The 14656-nt window shown below is 33.3% G+C and overlaps 3 protein-coding genes across 4 annotated transcripts; 2 read left to right on the top strand and 1 right to left on the bottom strand.

Annotated features, from left to right (window-relative positions):
* The first annotated feature begins 1175 nt into the window (after nt 1–1175).
* LOC107953972 (condensin complex subunit 2) lies at nt 1176–6633 on the top strand. Its single transcript, XM_041097454.1, has 14 exons — nt 1176–1540; nt 1757–1858; nt 2394–2511; nt 3133–3203; nt 3273–3333; nt 3412–3612; nt 3703–3983; nt 4073–4217; nt 4313–4566; nt 4662–4695; nt 4971–5107; nt 5333–5443; nt 5805–5994; nt 6405–6633. Exons 1-13 carry the CDS (start codon nt 1283–1285, stop codon nt 5991–5993), a joined length of 1962 nt encoding a protein of 653 aa, XP_040953388.1. The 5' UTR covers nt 1176–1282; the 3' UTR covers nt 5994; nt 6405–6633.
* LOC107953974 (uncharacterized) lies at nt 6581–8696 on the bottom strand. The gene is made up of 3 exons (XM_041097455.1): nt 8248–8696; nt 7894–7917; nt 6581–7175 (listed from the first exon to the last, which is right to left on the bottom strand). Exons 1-3 carry the CDS (start codon nt 8438–8440, stop codon nt 6850–6852), a joined length of 543 nt encoding a protein of 180 aa, XP_040953389.1. The 5' UTR covers nt 8441–8696; the 3' UTR covers nt 6581–6849.
* Nucleotides 8697–9689: 993 nt separating this feature from the next.
* LOC107953975 (serine-aspartate repeat-containing protein F) lies at nt 9690–13328 on the top strand. 2 transcript variants are annotated; one of them, XM_041097452.1, is made up of 4 exons: nt 9690–10135; nt 10262–10928; nt 11022–12027; nt 13102–13328. In XM_041097452.1, exons 1-4 carry the CDS (start codon nt 9833–9835, stop codon nt 13244–13246), a joined length of 2121 nt encoding a protein of 706 aa, XP_040953386.1. In that variant the 5' UTR covers nt 9690–9832; the 3' UTR covers nt 13247–13328. The 2 variants fall into 2 exon arrangements, with proteins under 2 accessions (XP_040953386.1, XP_040953387.1); XM_041097453.1 differs by having other exon boundaries at nt 9692–10135; nt 13022–13328.
* The last annotated feature ends 1328 nt before the right edge of the window (nt 13329–14656 follow it).

Below are 14656 nucleotides of genomic sequence, written 5' to 3'. Positions count from 1 at the left end.
AAACATACATATTTAATTATTGAAATTTATTACAATTATAGATATATTAATAAATTTTTTGTATTTTCAAAAAATAATAATAAATGTTTTGTAGTATAAAGGTTAAAATATGTCATAAGTCCATGTACTCTTTACAAATTTAGAATTTAGTCCTTATACTTTTATTTTTAAGAATTTAGTTAGTCCCTATACTTTTATTTTCAAGAATTTAATCCCTCTACTTTTCAAATTTAAAAATCAAGTCCAAATGTTAACATTGTTAATTTTTTTGTCAATTTTGTTGATGACACATTTTTAAATAAAAATACTCACTTAGTAGTTATATAACTAAAAAATAATGTTGTAATGAACATTAATTTAACAAAATAATTTTAATATATGCAAAAACAATGTAAAATATAAATTTATATATATAAAATAAACTCAATTAAATAATGAAAAGATAATAAAATCTCAAATGTATGTTTATTTAATTTGAAATAGCTTTTATGAAATATTTTCAGGAAATATGCCAAACAACATAAAATATTTTACACAGGTTTATTCAAACATCAAAAATATTAGTTTTTCCAGAAAAGTAAGTTATTTTTTAGAAGTCATTTTTCGGAAGCCATTTTTAGTGAAATAAATGGAGCCTTAACTCAATTGACATTGGCATTGTTGCCAGTGCAGGGAGTTATGGGTTCGAGTGCGCTGAAGCGCATTATTCTCCTATTTAAGGGTTAGGGAGGGACTATAGATAGTTCTAGGTATTGTATTAAAATATATTACAATTTATAATCATTAAAATGTTTTTATAACTAATTAAAATTTTATTATTTTTAATTAAAATTTATTGGATATGAAAGTTAAAAGATATAAAAATAACTAATAAAGGGTAAAATTTGTTGTTTTATTTAAAATCCATTTATCCTTAAAGTAAATTTTGACTTTCAATATTTTCTAAAAATATCGATACATTTAAAATGCTACTTTTAAATCAAACCATATCGTGCGGTACTACCTTAGTAGAGAGCTTAAGGTAATATAAACGAACGGTCTTGATTCATTGATCTCTGACATCGCACGCAACGTAGAACCACACCGTAAAATTGCCCGTTACCCTTTCAGATTCAAACCATAAATTGGAGGGAAAAAGAAAAGAAGATATAAAATAAATTATTTTATTGATAAAGAAAGAGAGAAGAAAAAACTCATTCTTTATTGTTGTTCTCTTTTCGCCTAATTTCAAATACAGAATCTCGAAACCAGGCTCCGGTGAACCGTTGAAGAAGAAAAGCCAATGGCCGAAGCACTAAGCCCTAACCCTAGGCCAAGGATCCCTATGGCTGTTCGCATCCAATCCCCCACAAGTCCCTTCTTCTTAGGCTCTAATGATGACAAACTCGAGCGTGCGCAGGCTCGAGCCGCACGAGCCGCAGCCATCCGCCGTAAGCCTGTAACTCCCCTTGCTCAGCCGCCTACTGATCCCGATCCTTGCCTCGCTAAAGACCAGATTCTCGAGTTGTTCCAAAATTGCATCAAATTGGCCAGTGAAAATGTATCTAATTTCAGTTCTCTCTCTCTCTCTCACAATTTTTTTATAGGAAGATGACGGTTCTTTTTTTTTTTTTTTGAGACTTAAGTAAATACATTTTAAGTCTGTGCTTTCTTTTCTTTTTTTGAAATCAAGAAATTTGTAAGTGGTGGCGGTTGAATTGTTCCGATGTCGTTTTATGTGTACTTAATTTATTTTCTCTCTCTTTTTTGGGTGCAGAAAATTAATCAAAAGAATACTTGGGAGCTGAATTTAATTGATCATCTTCGCGATATTATCAAGGTTGAAGGAGAAAATGATGTGGAGACGAACTTTCAAAAGGTTTGTTTATAGACGAACTATATTAGGTGGTTTAGACTAGAGTAAAGAATGTTGCATCGCTGTTGCTTATTTATTGGAGAAGGCATTTTCTTTTAGTTACGGATAATGTTATAGCAATCCTACCGAATTAAATTGATGCTAATACTGAAAGTCTGAAACAAGAAGTTTTTTGAGATATGTTGTTTTTTATCCATTTCCGATGCAAATGTTGAGCTGAAGCCGTTGGTTATTACTAGACTTGACAACACCTGTATCATATTAACATTGTATTTTGTCGTTTCTTAATTGTATTTACGCTATTTTATATTTATATGAATTTCGATACATTACTAATTTGTATAGATTTAGAGATATTTCTGTATTCATGTCCTGTCTAATATTGATGAGTCAGCTCATAATCGAGAAAGCCAAAATTGTTAGAAATGTTTGGACAAAAACTGTCGAACAAATCATGGATTGACTGATTGATTATGTTTGATAATGTTATCATCGTTTCTCCATGTTTAATGATTGAGTTACATTTAATTTTGTACAGGCCAGTTGTACTCTGGAAGCTGGTGTTAAGATTTACTCATTGAGGGTGGATTCGGTTCATTCAGAAGCATACAAGGTTCTGGGTGGGATAAACAGAGCAGGTCATGAAAATGAGCAAGGTTAGGTTTCTTTTAAGCTGATACCTTATTTCTCTCCGTCACTGTTTGTATGTCCGATGATATTTATCAATGTAAGCTCTTTATTGCATTTGCTTGTCATCAGATTAGCTTCTCGGTTTTCCAAACCTATTAAATAAAGGAATAAACCATGGTAAGGGCATAATGTTCTCTATTGCACAGCATGACATGCAAGAGGCTGTACAAAGCCATGCTATTGTTGAAGATTTTAGTGTTGTTGGAATTGTTGTTGATAAACTCTATATTCTATGGTTATAAACTATGTAGCAGATAGCAGATAGCAAATAAATAGACACAGTTAATCCACCTATGCTATCTAAGACATTCATTTACTTCAAGGTTTCTGATTTCCCTCTGTTTCATCTAGTTCAGGTCTGATTAGCCAAAAAAGGAAAATCTACTTTAAGTCTAACATAATGATGCAAAGTTCTATAATGATTACATAAGATTGGATTTGAACCAACCTCAACTGATGCAGACTAATCATTAAGTTTTTTCATGGAAAGTATGAATAGGTTATGGTCAGAATTTTCTCATCTTTTGACGTGCTCAGCTTTATCCTGCAAGATTTTAGCTAAATGTGATGTTATGTTGCAATGCCAGATTCTCTGACAGAGGATAACAATGCTGAAACCGCACAGAAAGTCAATGCAAAGAAAGAGACGGAGAAAAAGGTTTGTGGTCTTAGAATTTAAAGAATTTATAACTCAAAACTATACATTAAGGGTTGTCTATGTATGCAGATGTCACCTTTATCAACTTTGGAATCTTCTTTTGAGGCTCTTAATGTAAAGAAATTTGATGGTAATCACATATACCAACAATGTTGATTCCAGAATGAGTTACAAGCTTTGATTATAACACCATCTTTTTTGTTTTCAGTGGCCTTTGCTGTGGATCCTCTATATCATCAAACATCTGCACAATTTGATGAAGGTGGAGCCAAAGGTCTTTTGTTGAACAATCTTGGTGTTTATGCTGGATGTAGGGTTCTCTTTGATTCATTTGAAGTGCCAGGGAAGGAAATTCCTTGCTCACATCAATACGATGTATCTGAAACAATTGATCTATCTTTTGCTGAAGGTATGCTTTTGGTTTTCCTTGGTGTGTTTTGACATCTTTATTTGAGAAAAGTGGGTTTGTTATTACCATCATTCTTTGATCTATTTACAGAATACATTGAGCGTATGGTATCGAACATGCAAGCAAAAGATGAGATTTCACCGACTCTCAAGAACATAGTCAATCAATTTGATGAAGATAACAGAAGGCCACTGGATAACTTTTCCTGCAGTCAGAGATCAGAAGACCAAGCTGATACTACAAATAAAAATGAGTTTAGTGGTATTGCATTTGAGAGTTTTGAAACTGATGGTTTTGATCATGATGACCAGCCAAGCATTGTTGATGAGGAATTTAATGGAGTGGAGCCAACTTTTACGAGTTATCACAAGGTTAACATATTTCCTTCTCTTAATAGTTTGCATTGGTTAAGAATAGAATTGTGTGCTTATCATTCATAGATTGTTATTGAAATCCACAGGATACAGAGCAACTTTCTTTCAACAATCCTGATGCAGATGACAAATTTGAAGAGGTTGATGAATATTTGTTTTTGAGCTTGGGGTTTCCTTTGAAACAAAATGCTTGGGCCGGTCCTGATCATTGGAAATATCGAAAAACTAAAGGTACATGTCATGGAGCTAGTGGCAAGTGCTATATTTTATCAACATTTTTACCTTTCATAGTTCAATAACATAATTTTGAGCGTCGAATACCATAGGTTCCGAGGATGTCCCTAATGAAGAAAATACAGTAGCGTCAACAAAGAAAGCCAGAAATAAGAAACAAACTGAGCCCGATATTGATTTCACAAAAGCCTTGGATGATGAATTGCTAGACATATTTGCTCCTCCCAAAAATCTGAAATCATTACTGCTACCTTCTAACAGAGCACCTTGTAATACAAAGCTTCCTGAAGATTGCCACTATCAACCTGAGGATCTTGTGAAATTGTTTCTTTTACCCAATGTGATGGTAATGTTTGACCACAAGTTTGCTACTAAAATCTGACTTGTTCAATGTTCTTCTCATTATTTTACTTGGTTTTAATTAGAGACATTCTTTTGCAGTGCCTTGGTAGGAGGAGGCGAAGGAAGTTGTCAGGTAATTCTCTCATTGATACTTCTCAAATAGGTAGTGTTTTTCTTGAATGTTTATGAACAGCCAAGCAGTCTAGTAATGCATACTCAGAATTTTTTCCTTGCTTTTTCAAAATGTTCATGTTAATGGTTTCGTCTTGTTTTGTTTTTAATAGATTATTACATATTGCCTTGCGGCTTGCGGCCAGAAAAAAAAAAGGGATCTTGATGATAAAATGTAAAACATTTACTGATATGCTATGGTGTAGTTTTTATCTTCAAACCTTTCTTGATTTTCAGATGAATCAAGGGAACAGTCTGATGATTATGGTCCACAGCCATCCTGGGATGAACAAAGTGCATTTGGTGGTTTTGACAATGAAGTTGATCATAGCGATGTTGATGACTCCGGCATGCTTGTTTCTCAGCCTCGACAGGTTGTTCATTTAGCCTTTATTTATGGGTTTCTCCATGCTAGCCCTTGATGGTGCCTTCTAGAGTGAAACAAGTAGTTGTAGGGACTGTATTTTTTATTTTTAGTTATTACAACCTCAACTACTGCTTTGAGGGTTTAGATAATAGGCCCTGAATTATCTCATACATTAAATGTGTAGTTCATTGCTAGTTTTTTATGGTTCTCATTTTTCTTATCTCATTTTCAGGTTAGTAAGATTGAAGTTCAGTATGATAAGACCTCTAAACAAGTCGATGTTCAAGCTTTGAAAGAAACTCTTTGGGACCATATGCAACAAACTCCTGAAACATCATTTCAGGTATCAATTTTCTTTACCTTTTTGTAACATTCTTACTATCGTTATATTCCTTACATGCTAAGCAGTTAGAATCTCCCCGAATTGGCTTTGCCTGCACCTGTAGGCAGTTAAATTCATCTGTGTTCTTTGCACCATTGGCAGTGCAAACACTGAAATTACTGATAATGAAATGAGAACTTGTCTGATTCCTTAGAAATTTGATTTCTTTCACTGACTGTTACCTGCCATTGATGTTTTCGGATTCGATTGATTGTTGGTCATTAAATGAGAACTTGAGGCACTCTCCGCATTGTTATCGTGTTGGAATATAACTTTCGAGCCCTGAAGAATTCTAACTTTAAACATGTTTTCTTTTGTAAAGAGCCCTGAAGAAACATCATTCAAGCATCTCTTGGCAAACTTTCCTGCTGATTGCAAAGCTGCTGCAACAACCGAGGAAATCTCCCCTCATCTGTGTTTCATATGCTTGCTACATTTGGCCAACGAGCATGGACTGCGCATCCATGGTCGCCCCGACATGGATGATCTCGGTATACAAATTCCTCACTAAGGTAAGCACATTACTGAGTCGATTTTAGATCATCTCTCAAAACTATTACTGCTTGTAAAATAATATTTGTTTAAATCCAGTAGCTCAGCAACAACTGAATTGCTGGGGCTTCTGAAAGTGTTGTAACCCTGATTTTGTTCATACTTCTACGTAGAGTTGCTTAAAATCTTTGATGCTCTGTACCTCACGATCCCAATATTCTTTCAAAACTATGTTGATTTTGCCACATAATGATTTATATCTAGCATTGATGGGAGGGTTTTGCCTATTGTTGGAACTTTAACTACATGAATTTTGATATAATTGCTATATAATGGTAAAAGTACCACAGAGGTCCCTCTCAACTCAATAAATGATCAAATTAGTCCCTGTATGTTAAAAGACTAATTTATTCCTTGATCTTATGTGTAGGGATTAATTAACCTATTTTTTGAATAGAGGAGACAAAATGCAATCTGGCTCCTCGCATGGGAACCTACACGGTACTTTACCCTATATAACTCGTGATTGTGATTATTGTATATTATGATTCTGCATTGGAATGTAGTGTTCAAGAAAATTTCCAATAGAACCATAAACAAGTTTTGTAGTTCAACTTTTCTTTTCTCCATAAGAAGAATCACAATAATTTTCAAGAGTCTACAGGAGTGCCGAAAGAATTAAAAATGATCTTACAAGAGCAACAGCTCACTGAGAACACGAACAGGTTTGGGCTTTTTAATGGATGACGATGTTTGGCTCCGTAGAAAACAAGGGTAACTATACTTAAGACTACCTATAGGATTGACTCTGGAATTCTTGTTTGAAATTCTTTTACGAGGCAATGACGGGTCATTTGGACAGCTTGAATGTTACCTTACGAGTCTGTATGAGATTTGGCAACCCCTTCTCTCCACCCTTTTTGACGAGCTCGTGTTTCCCACATTGCTGTCAATTTCTTCTGAGCTACCAGTGCTGCTTCGGCTTTCTCCCTTGCTTCTTCACATGTTTCCATACCTGAATTGCACTTGTCTGCTTCCTTTTGGTACTGTGATGCTATCTTCTTAGCCTCAAGTAATGCCATGTCGGCCCGTCGCTGACTTTCCAAAGCTTCAGCTTCTCTTAGCTTCAGTTCCTCCATTAAAAGTTCTGCAGAGTTCTTCTCAGTATCCTCGGTCACTTCCGGGTCATGCTTTGCGCAATCTGTAGAATATTTAAATTCAACCTTCAATTCACTGACCATATAAAAGAATCTAAATGTACCAATATCACCTAGGATAAATCGTTTACTTTGTAGTTCACACATTTCTTTAATTAGCACAAGAAAACGGTAATCTCATAAAACATAGCAGCACCACGAATTGATCATATATAGGACAATGTTACTCTTGCATTCAATCATATCAAAGGAAAAAAAATGCAAGTGGCAAGAAATTTGATATTCTTTTAAGTAAAGCTTTCAACTTAAAACTTATGAATTGAAAAACAAAACAGCTACGTGAGAGTTTGCCCTTGAAATGGGGTCCGATTAGGATGGAAATGAGATATTGGTGCTAATAAGTTATTCAAGTTCAACTTCAGAAAAAACTAAGAACTCAATTTGGTAATTATCAAGCTGAACTTGAGTTATCATCAATGAAATCAAATTTGAGCTAGTAATGCTTAGAACAAACAACTCACGAGTCTTATCAAGCTAAGAGCTTAATCGAGCTCAAATTTGGACTTTAGTACGAAAATTGATAATCAAACTTGATTATATCTCAAGCAGAGTGCTTGAGCTAAATGTTCAATCAAGTTCAAGCCGAATATCAAACTTTTAAGCTGCCAGTATTTGAGCTCGATTCGGCTTGATTACACCCCTAGGTCCAACTCAGTTTGACTTCAACCTAAGCCCTTGTGGCTATAGAAAGTGGAAACTAACCTGCAAAGGAAGCATTGCTCAGTCCTGCACAAATTAAAGACAGAAATCACAAAATTAGCATAGATTTGGACCAATAAAAAAAAAAGAAAATAAACAATATAATTGCAGAGCAAGTAACACGATGAATGCTAATACAAAAACAATAGTGTGTTAAGTTAAAAAGATCTTTCCTTTGATAAAATATTCTTTAAGAAAATTTGATTTCAGATCGACCAAACTATGTTGTTATACTACCATAGGTGTAAATTTCGAGCTTGGGAAATTGATGAAATCCAGGATAAATCAAATAAAATTTGAAAAGAAGAGAAAAAAATGGTTGAAGAAACGAGATCGAACCCAGATCTGGAGATATACCTTCAGGGAGTGTGAGAAGTGGCTGAGAAGAACAATCACAAAGACACGGGGGGCAAGTGTTGGAAGTACGGCTGACGGCAGCCAAGCCTTCCATGAGATGCCAGTATAGTGGTGGACCAACTATGTAGCCGAATAAACATAGACCTAGTAAACCTAACCCCACCTTCACCGCTGCCGCATGGTTCATTGCCATCTCTTTTCTGAGAAAGGGACTCTGGTTTTTTTGGGTTCAGTGCGAAATTGAAATGGAGATAGATTTTGGTTAGTTTTTTTTGTATAGATTCAGAGATCGATTTGAGGTTAAGAAAAAGGTTATCGAAAGTTGATTTGTTTTGGACTTTGATTACTAGTTATTATTCAACGATGTTTTGACAGTTGTTTTTGCATTAAAGAGAGTACGAAACTGTTGTGGCTTAAACGCGTAGGGTCATGGCTGGCATGGGCCGTGCACCGACAAGCCTGTCTTACGGTAAGTAAATACGGCCTTTACCTTGAACAATCGATCCCATTTACTCGAATTTCACCATAAAATTTATTTCATCCTTTAATTAATTTTACAGATAAAATTATTTTAATTTTTTATTAATTTTTCGTCTTTTTTAGTCTTTAAATTAATATTTTTTGTCAAAGTATTTTGAAATAAATGAAAAATTAACGTTTGTTAACTTTATTCACGTGATAGCGTATGTGTATATCATATAAACATTCTAAAAATTATAGAATATTATTAAATAAATTTTACAACTTTTATGTTTTTAAATAATTTTAGTAATTTTTAATATTTTATTTTAAAAAATTAATTAACCATTTATGTGGCATACACATGGATGCCATGTCAGCAAAATATAATAGATATTAACATTTCCATCCATTTTAGGATGATTTGACAAACAACGCAAGTTCAACGATTAAAAAAGATAAAGAAAAAAAGTTAAATGAAGAGATAAAATAATTTTTTTAAGTTAAAGACTTAAATAAATCATTATTGCTAAAGCTATGTTGAATTTAAACCTAAGTATTGATAAAAATGTGAAATTAATCGAATAAAAAACTTGAACTAAAATTGAGTCAAAACTTGGACTATCCTTAACCTTGTTGATTAACAGATAAATGACGAGGATTTGATTTTTTAGAATCAAGACTAAATTAATACAATGTATAAATATTAAGGGTTAAAGTTATTATTGTTTGTCAGTCTGAAGTTGTAACCATAAATTTAAATAGTTGAATGACTATTTTGTAACTTTTCATAGTTAGATGATTAAAAAGAAATTTACTAATAATTGAGTGACTACTAGTGTAATTTACCCTATTAATATCCAATAAAATTAGACTAAAATTTAAAACATTTTATTTGTAAGATCCAACTCGAAATTGGGCCGTTCCTAGAAACCCTAATACAACCCCAAGACTAGGAAAAAAAAACTGTTTTGAAAAACGACACCGTTACGTTAAGAACCGAATCTCCCGCACCACCGGTTCATTATACATCGGCTCACCATTGAAATGAAAAAAAATCGATGCCGATGAGATCAGACATTACACAACAAAACTGAGAGAACTAGAAGAAGATCGTTAAAAAAAAATGGCTATTGAAATCCCCAAAGATTTAATAACCCAACTCCAGATCTCACTTCGCAAGCAAGCCAACGTACCTTCATATGATCCGACCGACCCATCGCTTCCCGGTCTCCCTTTGTTTCACTCGACCAGCGATTCACCTCGCCGCCGTTGCATCCACTGCAAATCTCGTCTCCTCCGAGGCTCCGATTCCATCCTTTGTATTTTCTGCGGCAAACGCCCCACCGAGACACCGCCTCCGCCGATCAAATTCCAGTCTACTTCTGGGTACCGATGGTTCCTTCACTCACTTAACTTGGATGGATCTGTAAGTCACTGTTTTCTATTGATTTTTTTATTTGTTTATGTTATTTAATTGTAATAGAATGATGGGTTTTATTGTTTTAGTTGTTTTTTGGATTTTCTTTTATTGGGTGAAATTTGGGTATTGTAGGAAAATGTGGGGGAGCCTTTAGATGGGGATGGAAAGGATAAAGGAAGTGGAGAGGAGTTTGCCTTATCTGATATTTTGGGATTAGAAATAAAGTGGAATGATGTAGAGTTTAAGGGATTTGAATCTGGTTTGAGAAAGAGTAATACTTTGAATTTGGCTGGATTTGATGTTGAGGATGATTTTTTAGTTGAAAGAAAAGAGGGTTCTGCTTCAATTCCCTCGGAAGGGACGTCGGCGGTAAAGAAAGGGACCGGTTTTACTGGAAGTAATGTGCTTGAATCGCGTGGTGCTGTCTCCGGTTGGCAGGCTGAATTTCAGTCGGATGATCACGGTGCTATTAGCACCGTGTCGTTTGATCCTGTTGCAAGTTCTTCGAAAGATATTTCTTCCGATATTGATGATGCGGTTGTCGGGCAGGGTACGAATTTATTTGATGGAAAAGATAAACGCAATCAAACTTCATCGGAATCCAAAACGACTGACTGGTTTCAAGGTGATTTGAAGAGTAATTTCACTTCGGGTGATCAAGCTCAAAGCAGCATCAGCAATACCCTTGGTGAAAGAACTATTAATGACGATGATGATTGGAATGATTTTACGGGTTCCACTAATGCACAAGGTTCTTCGGACCAGGATGCCGATGGTTTGAAGTCAATGAATGAAAAAGGTGGTGATTCTTTTTCTGGATTGGAGGCTGGCTCTGAATCTACTATTTTTGAAACTCACCATGAGGTATCCAAATCTTTTGATCATTTTGCAGGTTCTTCTGCCGATCTTTCTACTCACATGGATAGTGTCTTTGGAACAGGAGACTCGTTTCAGGGAAAACCAGTAGATAACACAACTTCATCCCACAGTAGTAATTGGTTTCAGGATGATCTATGGAGTAATTCCACCTCAAAGACGGTTCATCATACTGAGCAATTCAACAAGAATGTGGGTAATAAGGATGGTGAGATATTAGCAAATATAAATAGTGTAACCAATGATGAAGATTTGTTTGGAGCTTGGAATGATTTTAAAAGTTCGAGCATCCTTAATTCTTCAATAAGTTCTTCGAAAGAACATGGCATCCATACTAGTTCTACTGAAGAAAAGAATAGTGACCCCTTTTCGGGATGGGACACTGACTTCCAATCTGCTAATTCTAAAAATAATCGTGTGGGACCCATAGCATCTGATCCTTTTGTAGGTTCCTCACTCGGTCTTTCTGATCACATTGATACGGTTTTTGCATCTGGAAATGATTTATTTGACATGAAAGCAAAAGATAGCTCCAACGCGTCTAATGCAAACAGCTGGTTTCAGGATGATCTATGGAGTAATTCGAGCTCAAAGTTAACTCATCAAGCTGAAAACTTGGGTGCAACTGGTGATATCATGGATTCCGGAAAAGCTAATAGTGTTCATAATTCTTCCTCCATCGATGTTAACTGGTTTCCAGATGATCAATTGCTAACAGGCAACAAGAAGGCACCTGATGAAAAATCGATTGAGGAAACAGACAATTTGTTCAGTGATTGGTCTGATTTCAAAAGCTCAACTACTAAGCAAGATCCTCTCAGTGATTCTTCAAAACAAGCCGTTACTATTGATGATAATAACAACAACTTGTCTGCCTGGAATGATTTTACTAGCTCAACTGATGCAAAAGACCCTTCGAGTAATTCTTCAAAACAAACTGATTTGTTTTCAGGGGCATTCAGTAATCAGAATTGCTCAACCGACATCGATATCATCTGGCCTGAAGCTCCTATTTCAGCCAGGTACGTATGTTTGCTTTGTCAGTTTCCTTCCTACAGAACTGAAATATTTAAAGTATCCTACTAAACTGTTTTGTGTCATTACCCTAAACTGAACATTCTATTTCATTGTGGTAATTACAAATGATTAGTTTTTGCTCAATTATTTTATGGTTATTTGGAATATTTGAGGGAATATATTGGGAAGAACAAACAATGCAAAACAGGTAGAACTCTAGAGAGTAACTAGAATGATTATTTTCTCAAAGCCAAATTAGAAATAGATTCTGAGTATCTTGCTAAATGCTGATCTAACTTCTTAAAAAAAAAAAAAAGGCTTTTAACTCACGATTTAACTCTTGAACTATATTCCTTTTCTTGTACTTGAACTTTCATTTGTCTCATTTTATCCCAAAAATTATTTGCATCCAATAAGAATGTGTCACTTGTCAAGTTCTTATTGGCAACCTTTTAATTTTTAGGGGTAAATTGAGACGAAAGTTCTAGTTTCAAGTACCAAAGTTGGACAAAAAAAGTTTAGATATCAAGGTGAGAGAACGTGTATAATTTAGAGGCCAAATCCAATAATAAAAATTATGGATGTTGAAAATGGTTAAGAGGACATGTTTTGTTAGTTTTATATGGTGACTGGACTCTTATTTTTTCTAGGGATAAATATCAAATTTATACATGAACTATGGTTCAATGTGTAATTTGATACATGAATTTTGATTTTGGTGCAATTATATACATGAAATTTTGATCTCGATTCAATTGTACACATTTAAAAAAATGAATACATTCATTTATTTTCATGCAGGATTAATATAATTGTTTGTGAATGTAATATATCAACATAAAATGGTTCTAATTCAATAATATTATTTGTGATTTGTGAAAATTAAATCAAATTAAAATTTCATGTATAAAATTGCACAAAATCAAAGTTCATGTATGACAATGCACTTTGGTTTAAAGTTCATGTACAGTTTTTATATTTATCCCTTTTTTTTCTAAGGTACGGGGTGACGACTCCACGAATATGGGAAGATCTGAAAATCTGAGGAGATTTCTCATATTTGCTTTCACATGTTTCAGGATGGCTGATGAAGATTTCTCCAATGCAACAACAGGAGGTTCAAAAGCTGAAGAAATAGAGGTATTGATGTCACAAATGCATGATCTATCATTTATGTTAGAAACCAATCTTTCAGTACCTACTAAAGTAGATGAATGTAGCTAACTTTCTAAATGATTGGCAGCCATTTTTTTGCCCCTCTCTCAAGTTTTATTATTATATTATTGGATCTTGGTTGTTTGCCTTGTATTGTAGCATTGATTGGTCTACTTATCTGTATTATTTCTTGTATCCTGTGGTGGTCGTTGTTGCCTTTTGTTCAATCTGTTCTTCCTTGATTATTTAGTTGAATGTGTGGTGAAACAATTATTGAATTTTAAAATGTCTTTTTCTTCTTTTAGGATCTTGTTAAATTGCTTTTTCAGGTAAATGTTTAATTATTTGTTGGGTGTAAAATGCTTTTAATTAATGATGGATTTGAAATTTTACATCCAAATTGCTTAAAACATGAATTGTTTAAAAAATTTAAAGTTTATAAAACTAATTTAGTTTAGCAAATATTGTTTTTTGGGTCTTTCAATTTCTTTTCTAGACTTTTTTTTGGTTCAGTTAAAAGTGATAGAAGTGTCATGGCAAATTGGTCAATTAGACCATGTTAGTTTAAATGGCAATTTGGTTCTATCTATTAATTTTTTTTCATTTGTAGTGTTAAAAAACGTACTATGTGTCTATTATGTTGACGTACAAGGACTAGTTTTTAATAATAGAAATGGATTGAATTTTTAATAGAAAGATTGATTTATTTTTTGATTTAACGGATAATTTGTTCAGTTTTAATAGACGAAAAAAAAATGCAATTCGATTCTTACTCTTAATATAGGGGCCTTCATAGTACTTTTATTACTAAAAGTTGGATTAATGATCATATGAGTACAAATATCCATAAGCATATTAAAATGATATAATAAATATTAGATCATGGCGTTCATATTCGCAATGTGGGTGAAAAACGAAATTATGTAATAAATATATATTTATTAAAAAATAATATAAAAATAAATGAGATTTTGATTGAAATGGTAGAGGAATTGAGTTTAAATTTTAGTATATGTATTCATTTTTCCTTTTATATAAATATATAAAATAAAAATAAAAATACCTTTAAAGTAATATAATTTAATTTGTAAAGCAATAGTATTTTAACTATTAATTAATTAAGTATTTTAACTATTAATGTGTAATTGATTCATGACATTAATTTAATTAACAGCTTAACATATGGCAAGATATGTTTTCTTTTAACTACGTAGTATCTTTTAAACGCATTGATATTATATCTATAATACATATTAATTTTTAAGCTTTTAAGTTTGAATTTTATTATATATTATGTGAATTTTTATTTTAAATTTATTCTTATTTGAGTTTAGATATATTTAAATTTTCATTTTTGTACTTAATATTATAATTGTACCATTAATCCAAAAAAAAAGTCAAATGTAAAAACTTGAAAACCAGGGGTAGATTTAAGAGAGATTGGCAAGGCGATCTCTAAAATGAAAAACTTTTTATTTA

This window comes from Gossypium hirsutum, chromosome D07, assembly GCF_007990345.1.
Source record: "Gossypium hirsutum isolate 1008001.06 chromosome D07, Gossypium_hirsutum_v2.1, whole genome shotgun sequence".
Lineage (NCBI taxonomy): Eukaryota > Viridiplantae > Streptophyta > Magnoliopsida > Malvales > Malvaceae > Gossypium > Gossypium hirsutum.
This window is presented reverse-complemented; position numbering and strand designations above follow the sequence as displayed.